The sequence below is a fragment of the Hyperolius riggenbachi genome, chromosome 10 (genome assembly GCF_040937935.1).
Source record: "Hyperolius riggenbachi isolate aHypRig1 chromosome 10, aHypRig1.pri, whole genome shotgun sequence".
Taxonomy (NCBI): Eukaryota; Metazoa; Chordata; class Amphibia; order Anura; family Hyperoliidae; genus Hyperolius; species Hyperolius riggenbachi.
The window spans coordinates 275,560,546-275,573,965 of record NC_090655.1 but is presented as its reverse complement, the minus strand read 5'-3'; the positions used below and the strand labels follow the sequence as shown (position 1 = coordinate 275,573,965).

Below are 13,420 nucleotides of genomic sequence, written 5' to 3'. Positions count from 1 at the left end.
CAATGGTGGATGACCAAGGTAAGGCAGAGTTATTAAATGCTTTCTTTGCTTCTGTCTTCACAAAAGAAACAGCACTGTTGCAAACTACAGAGGCGGAAGAGTCTCAATCTTCTAACTGTAATATTAAATACTTAACACAGGAAGAAGTGAAGGCAAGACTAAATAAATTAAAAATAGAGAAGGCACCTGGCCCGGATGGCATGCATCCTCGGGTCCTAAGGGAATTAAGTTCAGTTATAGATAAACCCCTTTATCTTATCTTTTGTGACTCTCTTGCAACTGGCAGAGTCCCAGTGGATTGGCGTACAGCCCACGTTTTCCCATTATTTAAGAAGGGCAAAAAATCTGATCCAGGAAATTATAGACCTGTAAGTTTAACATCAGTTGTATGCAAACTATTTGAGGGGTTACTAAGAGATACTATACATGACTTCATAGTAGAAAATAATCTTATTTCTCAGCATCAACATGGGTTTACTAAAGACAGGTCCTGTTTGACTAACATGCTCAGCTTTTATGAGGTAGTGAATGCTAATATGGATATTGGGAATGCTGTAGATGTGATATACTTGGACTTTGCAAAGGCCTTCGACACTGTTCCCCACAAAAGTCTGGTGCAAAAGTTGAGGATGCAAGGACTGGGGAAGAGTCTGTGTTCATGGATAGGGAACTGGCTAATGGACAGAAAACAAAGAGTTGTGGTCAATGGATTGTACTCAAAATGGGAGGCTGTTAGCAGTGGGGTCCCACAGGGGTCTGTTCTGGGTCCAGTGCTCTTCAATTTATTTATTAATGACCTAGTAGATGCAGTAGTGAGCAATGTTGCTATTTTTGCAGATGATACAAAATTGTGCAGAATCATTAACTCTCAGGAAGATAGTGTCATATTGCAACAGGATCTGGATAGGATGGCTATATGGGCACATACATGGCAGATGAAATTCAATGTTGACAAATGTAAGGTCATGCATTTTGGACGTACTAATGGTCTAGCACCATACAAAATAAATGGGATACAGTTGGGGACATCAAACTTGGAGAAGGACTTAGGAGTACTCATTGACAACAAGTTAAATAATCGTACTCAATGCCAAGCAGCTGCAGCTAAAGCTAACAAAATTTTGGGATGCATTAAAAGGGAAATAAAAACTCGAGATGCTAGCATAATATTGCCCCTGTTTAACTCTCTAGTAAGGCCACATCTGGAATATGGAATTCAGTTCTGGGCACCACATTACAAAAAAGATATTGCAGTTTTAGAGCAGGTGCAGAGACGAGCAACAAAATTGATGCGTGGGATGGAAGGTCTCAATTATCGAGAAAGGTTAGATAAACTGGGTTTATTTAGTCTAGAGAAAAGACGCCTTAGAGGGGATCTAATTAACATGTATAAATACATCAGAGGGCAATATAATACCTTGGCGGATGAGCTTTTTGTCCCTAGGCCTTCTCAAAGGACTAGAGCAGTGTTTCTCAACATTTTATTGGTATGTACCCCTTTCAAAACCCTGTACTCACCAAGTACCCCCTAGCATAGTAAACATTATCACAAGTACCCCCTTTACAAATATATATTTAATTGTAGTACATGAAACTTGGTTCTAACCAATTTCCAAGCATTTACTATTGCTTTTAATTAGCTAAAATACTAATTTGGTGTTGTTTAAATAAGATTTATCATTTTCTGAAACTCTAAATTTGTTATTCTTGGTTAAGTATATCAAGCCTGAGTACCCCCTGGAACCATCAGAAGTACCCCCTGGGGTACGCGTACCACACGTTGAGAACCTAGGGACTAGAGGACATGATCTGCACATGGAGGAAAAACGTTTTAGCCATTTATTTAGGAAAGGGTTCTTTACAGTTAGAGTGATTAAGATGTGGAATGCATTGCCACAGGAAGTCGTTATGGCAAACTCTATACCTGCATTTAAAGGGGGCTTATATGCTTTCCTTGCGTTGAAAGACATCCATGGCTACAATTACTAGGTAATGCCTAATGATGTTGATCCAGGGATTTTATCTGATTGCCATCTGGAGTCGGGAAGGAATTTTTCCCTTTAGGGGCTAATTGGACCATGCCTTGTAAGGGTTTTTTCGCCTTCCTCTGGATCAACAGGGATATGTGAGGGAGCAGGCTGGTGTTGTACTTTATACTGGTTGAACTCGATGGACGTATGTCTTTTTTCAACCAAAATAACTATGTAACTATGTAATGATGGCCTTCTGGACAGCAGTCAGGTCGGCAGTCTTACCCATGATTGCGGTTTTGAGTAATGAACCAGGCTGGGAGTTTTTAAAAGCCTCAGGAATCTTTTGCAGGTGTTTAGAGTTAATTAGTTAATTCAGATGATTAGGTTAATAGCTCGTTTAGAGAACCTTTTCATGTTATGCTAATTTTTTGAGATAGGAATTTGGGGTTTTCATGAGCTGTATGCCAAAATCATCAATATGAAAACAATAAAAGGCTTGAACTACTTTAGTTGTGTGTAATGAATCTAAAATATATGAAAGGCTAATGTTTATCAGTACATTACAGAAAATAATGAACTTTATTACACTATGCAAATTTTTTGAGAAGGACCTGTATAGTTAACTAGTTCAAAAGAGTTACCTTTACCCTTATATGAACATATTCTACAAGGTTAATGTAACGATCTTACCTTCCAGCGGCAGGTCCCGCGGCGTCTCCGGCATGGTCCGGGCGAGCGCCGGGACTGCCACGCAATAAACTTCTTACGGCAGGTCCTGCGGCGTCTCCGGCATGGTCCGGGCGAGCGCCGGGACTGCCGCACAGGAGACTTCTGGCGGCATCCCCGGCATCCCTTCGGTGGTGGCTTCCGGCTCGCATGTGACCCAGAGGTTTCATCGCGCATGCACAAGCTCTACCGAGCCTTATAGGCTCAGGAGGAGGATCCAATAGGTGAGGTCATGAGTGACCTCACCAAATAGGAGTGGCTACGGATTGGGGCATTAGTATTTAAGGCCAGGAGCTTTAGTTGCTCGCTAGCCTTGATACTAATCAGATCGCTGGTTTCAGGTCTAGCTAGAGAGCTTCTCTGAGCTACATTTATATATTGTGTAGACGCACAATATAATATGTACTCCAGTTTGTCAGTTGTTTGTTATTTTTCATATGTATTCTTGATTGTTGATTTCTCGTGTACCGACCTATTGCTAGATAGATAGATAGATAGATCAATGCAATTTGTTATACAGTTCTTGATAAGAGGTTCCCACATAGATACCCTCCCTTAATTTAGCCACGTTGCAGGCCTTGCCAAAAAGCGTTAACAATTTTCAGAAGACCTTGGCCGGATGTGACTTGTGGGTCTAGTACTGAGATACATGATGGCTGTGGGGTTTATACAATTGTGTTTGTGGACCATACTCTGCTCATGTATGACCTGGAATGCTTTTCATGTATTTTCAAAATGTTCAAGAAAAACTGAATCAAAAGAAAGAAGGCAAATTTTTGTTTTACTTAAAATTTAGCCCATTTTGGTCTCTTTTAACCCTTACACACTGCTAGGGCTTCTCTTCTGGTTCACCATGAGCTTTATAGGCACTCTGCAACTCATAGTAAAGGAGAGCTCACAAACAGTGGCTGCAGTTAGTCTATTCACCACAAGATGGCGATCACACACACAGGAAGTGATGTAAGACAGGAAATGATGTCAGATAGGAAGTGGAGAGGACACGTTGTTGGAAGAGGTAATTGTGTGATTCTTGTTATATACTCGCACATATATGGCTGCTGGGCATTGTACAGGATGTATTGCAGTGGGGAGATCAGTGCAGACATGGGCAAGTATGAGGATAGTAATAGTATGAATGAGCATAGAGATTGTATGCAGCAATAACTGTATATAGGAGAGATGGGGAAGAGAGCATTAGTGTTAGATGGAATGTGAGCAGTCACACAGGGCTTTTCTCCTGTCTGACTCGCAGTGCTTGGGAGCTGCAGCCACAGAAGGCACAGTCAGTAGCCCCCCAGGCAGGGGCGTAGGAATAGGCCCTGCAGCCCCTGCGCCCGCGGGGGGGCCCGCCCCCCCCCCTGGGGCCCGCTTGGGGCCGTTTTGTGGGTGCTGGAGGGGTGGCAGCATGAGGGGAAAGCCTTGCCCACAGTCGGCGGGAAGAGGGGTAGTTCCCCCCCCTCTCCCTCACCTCGGGGCTCTCCCCTCTGCGCTCCCCTCCAGCTCGTAAGTGTCTGTGGGGCTGTGGTGGGCAGCGAGCGGCGGGCAGATACATACCTGCTTCCGTGCGTTCCATCGGAGACTTCTCCCTCTAGCGGCTGACGTCACTTCCGGAAGTGACGTCAGCCGCTAGAGGGAGAAGTCTCCGATGGAACGCACGGAAGCAGGTATGTATCTGTCCGCCGCTCGCTGCCCACCACAGCCCCACAGACACTTACGAGCTGGAGGGGAGCGCAGAGGGGAGAGCCCCGAGGTGAGGGAGAGGGGGGAACTACCCCTCTCCCCGCCGACTGTGGGCAAGGCTTTCCCCTCATGCTGCCACCCCTCCAGCACCCACAAAACGGCCGCGAGCGGGCCCTGGGGCGAAGGGGGGGGGGGCCCCGCTCAGAAAATCTGCAGGGGGGCCCGGTGGGGCCTAGTTACGCCCCTGCCCCCAGGGGCATTAGGATATGTGAATCCCGCTCTGAACACTGCTCTCCTACATCACAGGGGGTGTATATCCAGTAACCTGTATAGCACCGCACTGACCAGAATAATATATCCCAAAAAATCTTTATTGCCAAATTAAAAGCAATAAAAAAAAAAAATCACAAAAGCTGAAATGAGTGGTGTCTTTAATCAATAATTAAAATACTAAATCACAGGTCCTCCTAAACCAAAGTGTTAAATATGCAATGTAAACAAATCACACCTAATAATATGGCAGCCTCCATAACCCTCTCACTACAGTTGTCCTTTAAAGCGGTATTGTCACCATAAAAATCAAATTTCAACAGAAACTGGTCTGAGTATATTAAGTGATAAAGATGCTAATCCTGTATTCCAAACTTCAAAAAAAAAAATGTCTGCAGGTATGGTTTGGAGTTATCACATTAATTTTTGGTACTGGCTCTTTAAATCGCCGTCACCAAAAAGTTCCATGCTGGAGGCTCTTTATCTAAAATGTATTCCTCCTCTCCCCCTCCTTCTAACGCCCTCCTTGTGCTGGATTGGTTGCGCTGCCTGCCTGTAATAAGCACTCGCACAGTGGAGTAAACATCACGCTCCAGATCACCCTTCTGCTTGTGGCAAGGCTGGGTGACTGGGTATGGAGCGAGCAGAGAAGAGGTGAATTGTCTGCATACAGCGAAAGTGCGGGCTCATCTTGCATGTGTGTGTGTGTATAAGGCTGCTGCAGCGAGGCCAGTCACCTTCAGGGCCCTTTTTCACTGGCGCGTTTGCGCTAGCGGAATTGCGGAATCGCAAACCGCTAGCGATTTTACAATCGCTAGGGTTTGCTAAATAACATAGGAATCGCGGTAGGATGTTTCCACTACCGTGATTCGTTTTTGCCTGAAACGCGATCGCGGCATGGAGCGATATTTGCCGCGATTTTGCTATGCAGTGCATAGCATAGCAAAATCACGGCCGCAAACATCGGGAAATCGCAGGTAATTTTTTACCTTTGCGATTCAGCAGTCGCTAGCGTTCAGCGTGAACGCTAGCGACTGCTAGTGGAAAAGGGCCCTCTGAGCTCTCCTCTCATTTCCTCCTCGGGGCGGGCGGCAGACAGCGCTCCTCTGCATTCCGGGGAGCATCTGTCACTGGTCAGCAGCGTACTTTTACACTCAGAGCAGAGGTGGTGTGAGGAGGAGGAGGGGGGCTCTGGGCTCACATTCATGACTGTCTGCTAGCCAGGGGGGGACTTTGCTTTCAATGGGAGGAGGAGGTGGAATACGAGTGGTGTGTGTGTGTATAATTTGGTGTCTTCCCAGGATTGATATATGCTGAGCTAAGCTCTCTAACTCTAATACAAATATATTGTGGCTGCCTGAAAAAACTCTCTCTCTCTCTCGACTCTGGGAGGAAGGTGGTAATGAATACACAATGAGCAAGGGAGGAAGGGATAGCAAGAGTGGGGGCGGACATGTCAGGATCAGCTTCATTCAAAGCTAAACAAGATGGCTACTGCCTAGAATAGGATTCTCTGCTTTTCCTTTATAAAATTCACAGGAGTCATAACGTGGATAGCACAATACATCTGTTATGTAAGTAGAAGTAGTATGTATCTACTTATACATGTGTTTTTTATATCTAGGTTAGCATGGGTGTCACTTCTTCTTCTTTAATACACCCCACAGTGCCTCTTCTGCAGCGGGAGTTGCCCACGTGGTGCAATAAGGCTTTGTGGTTGGTAGTCCTGCAGTCCCCTCATCTCTTCTATTACACGTGAGCACTTTCCTTGTCATTCTGTATTGCTGCTATTACACGGTGCACGTTACATTATAGACATTTATCTCTACCCTTATTGCTATTTACCCCTTCTGGGGCGGCTTGTGACTCTTGTTCACCTGATTTGCTGATTTTGTTGCTGGATTTTCTCCCTTGCATATTTTGATTTGTCATTTTTAGAGCAATATTCATTTTTTGTATTGATGTTTATCACGTGTGATTTGTTTACATTGCATATGTGACACTTTGGATGAGGAGGACCTGTGATTTTGTATTTTGATTGTTGGGTTAGGACACCACTCATTTCACCTTTTGTGATTGTTTTTTTTCCCTTGCTTTTAATTGGGTTGGATTGTAATTTGATAATAGATATTTTGGATGTATTGTTCCGGTCAGTGTGGAGCTATACAGGGTACTTTCTCTTGTGTTGTGCTATTTGTGTTACCCCAGCACACTCTCTATCCTATTTATGTAAATGAATGATGTAACCTATATGGTGCTGGTCCGATCCTTCTGTTTCCTATATCCAGTACACTATCCAGCCGCTGCTCCTAGTGCAGGTTTCATTTATAGTGGACCTGAACTCTTGCACTGGATAAAAGGAAAACATGGAGAAATGCACACTGTATGTATTAAGAGAGTTTAGCCTGTCTAACTCCCCCTCATCTGTGACTTATCACAAGTTGTAATTTGATCCCTCAGCTGTGTCAGCTCAGGAATCTTCTCTGCACAGCAGAGCAGCTAATTTGTAAACACAGGATGTTATCAATATGTCTGCTTCCATGAAAGCAGGAAGTTGGCATAATGCAGATTTATTGCAGGATTTGTATCAGGTGTAACAAATAAATGTTTTTCTTTAAAGGACCACTTGTAATGAGAAAAATATGAGGGCTGCCATATTTATTTCCTGTTAAGCAATACCAGTTGCCTGGCAGCCCTGCTGATCTATTTGGCTGCAGATTCTGACTATAATGCCAGAAACACCTGATCTGCTGCATGCTTGTTCAGTGTCTGGGGCTAAAAGTATTAGAGGCAGAGGATCAGCAGGATGCCAGGCAACTGGTATTGTGTAACAGGAAATAAATATGGAAGCCTCCATATCCCTCTCGCTTCAGCTCATTCATGCACTTCACAAAGGCCTGTGTGCCGAAACATTCTGCTTTTATACTGTGATACAATAATAATTTGGGCTTTTATAGTCTTTAAATCCAGATGGAGACTCAGTTGTTCTTGATTTTATGTATGTTTCCTGCACCTTTTCAGGGCCCGGGTGCTGACTGGGCAACTCACTAGTGTATCCAGTTTATGCTGCGGTTGAGCAATTGGACAAATTTATCAATTCCGCACCCCAATAATGCCATTTCTTTACCATTATAGCCATGCCCCTCCCCCTGTGCCCCAGCATTGCCATTATCTTCCAGTATGTAATGTTCCCCACCCCAGTAATGCAATTTCTTTCCCAGTATAGCCATGTCCCCCTGTGTCTCCCACCATTGCCATTATCCTCCAGTATGTAATGTCCCCCACCCCAGTAATGCCATTTCTCCCCCAGTATAGCCATGTCCCCCTGTGTTCCCCAGCATTGCCATTATCCTCCAGTATGTAATGTTCCCCCACCCCAGTAATGCCATTTCTCCCCAGTATAGCCATGTCCCCCCTGTGTCTCCCAGCATTGCCATTATCCTCCAGTATGTAATGTCCCCCAGCCCAGTAATGCCATTTCTTCCCCAGTATAGCCATGTCCTCCCTGTGTCCCCCAGCATTGCCATTATCCTCCAGTATGTAATGTCCCCCAGCCCAGTAATGCCATTTATTTCCCAGTATAGCCATGTCCCCCCTGTGTCCCCCAGCATTGCCATTATCCTCCAGTATGTAGTGTCCCCCACCCCAGTAATGCCATTTCTCCCCCAGTATAGCCATGTCCCCCCTGTGTCCCCCAGCATTGCCATTATCTTCCAGTATGTAATGTTCCCCACCCCAGTAATGCAATTTCTTTCCCAGTATAGCCATGTCCCCCTGTGTCTCCCACCATTGCCATTATCCTCCAGTATGTAATGTCCCCCACCCCAGTAATGCCATTTCTCCCCCAGTATAGCCATGTCCCCCTGTGTTCCCCAGCATTGCCATTATCCTCCAGTATGTAATGTTCCCCCACCCCAGTAATGCCATTTCTCCCCAGTATAGCCATGTCCCCCCTGTGTCTCCCAGCATTGCCATTATCCTCCAGTATGTAATGTCCCCCAGCCCAGTAATGCCATTTCTTCCCCAGTATAGCCATGTCCTCCCTGTGTCCCCCAGCATTGCCATTATCCTCCAGTATGTAATGTCCCCCAGCCCAGTAATGCCATTTATTTCCCAGTATAGCCATGTCCCCCCTGTGTCCCCCAGCATTGCCATTATCCTCCAGTATGTAGTGTCCCCCACCCCAGTAATGCCATTTCTCCCCCAGTATAGCCATGTCCCCCCTGTGTCCCCCAGCATTGCCATTATCCTCCAGTATGTAGTGTCCCCCACCCCAGTATTGCCATTTCTCCCCCAGTATAGCCATGTCCTCCCTGTGTCCCCCAGCATTGCCATTATTCTCCAGTATGTAATGTCCCCCACCCCAGTAATGCCATTTTTTCCCCAGTATAGCCATGTCCTCCCTGTGTCCCCCAGCATTGCCATTATCCTCCAGTATGTAATGTCCCCCAGCCCAGTAATGCCATTTATTTCCCAGTATAGCCATGTCCTCCTGTGTCCCCCAGCATTGCCATTATCCTCCAGTATGTAATGTCCCCCACCCCAGTAATGCCATTTCTTTCCCAGTATAGCCATGTCCTCCTGTGTCCCCCAGCATTGCCATTATCCTCCAGTATGTAATGTCCTCCACCCCAGTAATGCCATTTCTCCCCCAGTATAGCCATGTCCCCCCTGTGTCCCCCAGCATTGCCATTATCCTCCAGTATGTAATGTCCCCCACCCCAGTAATGTCATTTCTTTCCCAGTATAGCCATGCCCACACTCCAGTATTGCTCCCTTCCCCCACCTCCATGCAGAGCAGTAAACGTAAGGATTACATTGGTTTATAGCTAGCTGTCACAGTGTGCTCCAGTCCTCTGCTCCCATTAGCCTCAGTCTCTGCCTCTCCTCATATCCTCATCCATCTACCACTACCAGCACTGCTGTAACATCACAGGAATGGTAACAGTGGGAGGGGGATGTGAGGAGAGAAGACCAGCTGGAGAGGAGGCAGAGGGAGGACAGGACTGCAGCACGCTGTGAGTATAGTGCACAGGTAGCTATAAACCAGCTTATTATGCTTTCCTGCAATACTCTGCATGGCCCCACCACCCACAAGTGACAGTAATGGGGAGTGCTGGGGGGAGGGGGATCATGTATTGGTAGTTTCACCACTGACAGCCGTATAACCTAGATTATTCTTCCCTTATTATCTATCCAAAGGTAGCAGCTTCCTGTACAGATCACATGACAACATCACTGAGGATGGAGGAGGACCAGAGTCACATGACTGAGAAGATATTCAACCTCACCCTGGAGATCATCTGTCTGCTGACTAGAGAGGTGAGGAGAATTCTGGGAGGTCACATGATATAACTCTTTTTCTATTCATAAAACACACCTGACCAGAGAGGTGAGGAGGATTCTGGGAAATCATGTGACGTTAGTGTTGATCTTTCCATACAGAAATTTCCTCCAGTGAAGTCTGGTGATCATGTGACCATCACAGTGCCCCCACCTCACTTCCTGATATTTGAGGGACACAACAAGCACAAGATTCTGGAAATCACCAGGAAAATGATTGAGCTGCTGACAGGAGAGGTGAGCAGTGCTGGGAATTATGGGACTTTATCCAGTAACAGCAAGGGGGGTATCAGGATAATGACTGTATTATTGTGTGTGTCAGGTTCCTATGAGATGTCAGGATGTCACCATCTATTTCTCCATGGAGGAGTGGCAGTATATAGAAGGACACAAGGACCTCTACAAGGACAACATGATGGAGAATCAGCCGCCCCTCACATCACCGGGTAAGAGGAGATTCTTATTTTTTTGTAATGGAGAAAGCAGTGCTTGGGGTCCTCCTAGATCCCCCTCATCTGATAAACACAAACAGACAATTACCTCAATTCACTAAGGGCTGTTTAGCAAAAAAAAGAGAGAGGTTGGGCAAATAACGCATTCTGTATTGTAGACTTTGTTTTCCAAGTGCACCAAGATTGTCACACATGAGGTAATAGGTAATTCACTGAGAAATGTTGCTTCAGTTCAGTAAGACCTGCTCGGTAATGCAGAAGTCTCCCAGCTGTGGAGGAGGTCTCTGCAGCAAGCTGGGGTTCTCTCCTACAAGTGTCTGCATAACCCATTCCTGTGTGACAGCTTACTAGAGAGTAAAGGGCTTCCTGCATCCCTTTAGATGTGTATGCATGCCACTAAAGGGCCTCTTCTGTGTACCAGTATATAGATCTGCATGGCTAAAGGGATACAGGGAAGCCTCTGTAAATGTCTCCTGCTATTGTGTTTTGTTTATTTTTTTTATGTCCTGCCTGGCAATGCATCTGATCAAATGAGGTGAGTAGCAGGACCAGGTGGCTGTTCCTATTGGCTTTCTTCCTAGTCTGTCAATTTTACCACATGGCGATTTCTAGTTATTGACAGGTCCAGCCAGATCTTAAAAATACCCAACATTTTATTTGTTTTGCCGAACACTCTAATCTTAGTGAATTGACTTTTTTTTAGGTATTCAACGTACAAGCCAGTAATTTACCTCACTAGTTGGTAACATTTACTTTTGAATGTGGTGACACTTAGTGAATTGAGCCCATAGTATTCAGTCATTGTGCGTTTCCTACAGATGGATCCAGTAATGGAAACCCCCCAGAGAGGTGTACAGGTCCTCTTTATTCCCGGGATTGTCTAAAGGAAGATCCCACCACCCCCCACCACCATCAGGTAGGTGGAACTGAGTGTCATTAGTGACCCCAAACTATGTGACATTGTTTCCTGTTGTCTCTGCTGTTATCTGTGTTCACATTATAAAGTGCTTCTTATTTTGTGTGATTAGGGTGGAGAACTGATACATGTAAGTGCTGTGGTTAAAGAGGAAGAAGAAGAGACGTATGTGAGGAGTGATCAGCAGTCTATGGAGGAGGGTGACATGATGAGGACAAGTAATGAGGAAGAAGAAGAGATGTATGTGAAGAGTGATCAGCAGTCTATGGAGGAGGGTGACATGATGGGGACAAGTGAAGAGGAAGAAGAAGAGACATATGTGACCAGTGATCAGCAGTCTATGGAGGAGGGTGACATGATGGGGACAAGTAAAGAGGAAGAAGAGACGTATGTGAGGAGTGATCAGCAGTCTATGGAGGAGGGTGACATGATGAGGACAATTAAAGAGGAAGAAGAAGAGACGTATGTGAGGAGTGATCAGCAGTCTATGGAGGAGGGTGACATGATGAGGACAATTAAAGAGGAAGAAGAAGAGACGTATGTGAGTAGTGATCAGCAGTCTATGGAGGAGGGTGACATGATGGGGACAAGTAAAGAGGAAGAAGAGGAGACGTATGTGAGGAGTGATCAGCAGTCTATGGAGGAGGGTGACATGATGAGGACAAGTAAAGAGGAAGAAGAGGAGACGTATGTGAGGAGTGATCAGCAGCCTATGGAGGAGGGTGACATTATGGGGACAAGTAAAGAGGAAGAAGAAGAGACGTATGTGAGGAGTGATCAGCAGTCTGTGGAGGAGGGTGACGTGATGAGAGCATCTAAGGAGGAAGACATTATTGCAGAGATGAGAATTGGTGAGTGATAAACATTAGATATTGAAAAGCCTTATTAAACTGAGTAACAAACATGTCCCTGCTGGGCACAGTATAGATCATCTTCCTCTCAGTATGTGTGGTAATATTACCACAATTTAAAGTGAACCTCCGGACTAAAAATCGACTCGGCAGCATGGAAAAGGCTTGGTGTTTCTTTAACAGTTTCACAGCATCAGAACTTTGTTTCTCGTATACAAGCCTCATTTTTAGCTGCACAGAAGAAAACTGCCCGGGCAGTTTTCCCCTGATGCTGTGCAAAGCATGATGGAATTTCTGATGTTGTTGTTCTCGTTCTGCTTTTTTGGTGCAAATTTTTTTTTTTTTACATTTTGAATTTGACATTTGAAGCCTAGCTTGTGCAGCTCGGAGGGGTTATCAGGACACAGGACAGTTGGAACTGTGTTTCCTGCTCCTTGTCACCTTCTTTCAACCAAAAAGATGGCTGCCCCCATGACAAAGTTGGCAGCCCCCATAATTCACAAACATTTGCCTGTTCTTTTAAAACAGGGTGGGTAAAAAATTATATTACCTATCTATTCTAATTAACATAACTAATGTAACTTAATGACAGTACGTTTGTTTAGGCTGAAGTTCCCCTTTAATGAATCTACCCCTTTGATACAATGTAAAGCAGTCAGTGTACAGCTTGTATAACGGTGTAAATTTGCCAAACACAGCCATTAATGTCTAAACCGCTGGCAACAAAAGTGAGAACACCTCTAAGTGAAAAATTTCAAAATTCTACTCTATTAGACAATTCAATGCCCAATCCGATTGACTTTTTTCCCTAAGTTTCCTCCTTGGTGATATTTTCATATCTTATCAATAAATGGCCTTTTAAGCCACCCGCAGGCAACAAAATAATCTTACTAAGATTATAAATGTGACAGTCTGGATGTTTGTTACTCAATCACACAAAACTGGCTGATCGGATTTGAATGAAATTTGTCCCACACATAGTACATCACCTGGAATAACATATAGGATACTTTTTATCCCCATAACCAAAAAAGTGGGCGGAGACAAATACAGATTTCACAGGGAAATGTAAACTGCAGCTATTCTTACAGTGTTAAAGGAGTACTGTAGGGGGGTCTGGAGAAAATGAGTTGAACTTACCCGGGGCTTCTAATGGTCCCCCACAGACATAATGTGCCCGTGCAGCCACTCACCGATGCTCCAGCCCCG

General features: G+C 45.1%; 1 protein-coding gene across 1 annotated transcript in view; it reads left to right on the top strand.

Moving 5' to 3' along the window:
• LOC137537221 (uncharacterized) overlaps window positions 1-13,420 on the top strand; it is a 256,733-nt gene that overhangs the window by 77,761 nt on the left and 165,552 nt on the right. Inside the window, 3 exon segments of the mRNA XM_068259321.1 lie at window positions 10,315-10,438; window positions 11,263-11,360; window positions 11,473-12,211. Coding sequence (XP_068115422.1) covers window positions 10,315-10,438; window positions 11,263-11,360; window positions 11,473-12,211 — 961 coding nt within the window.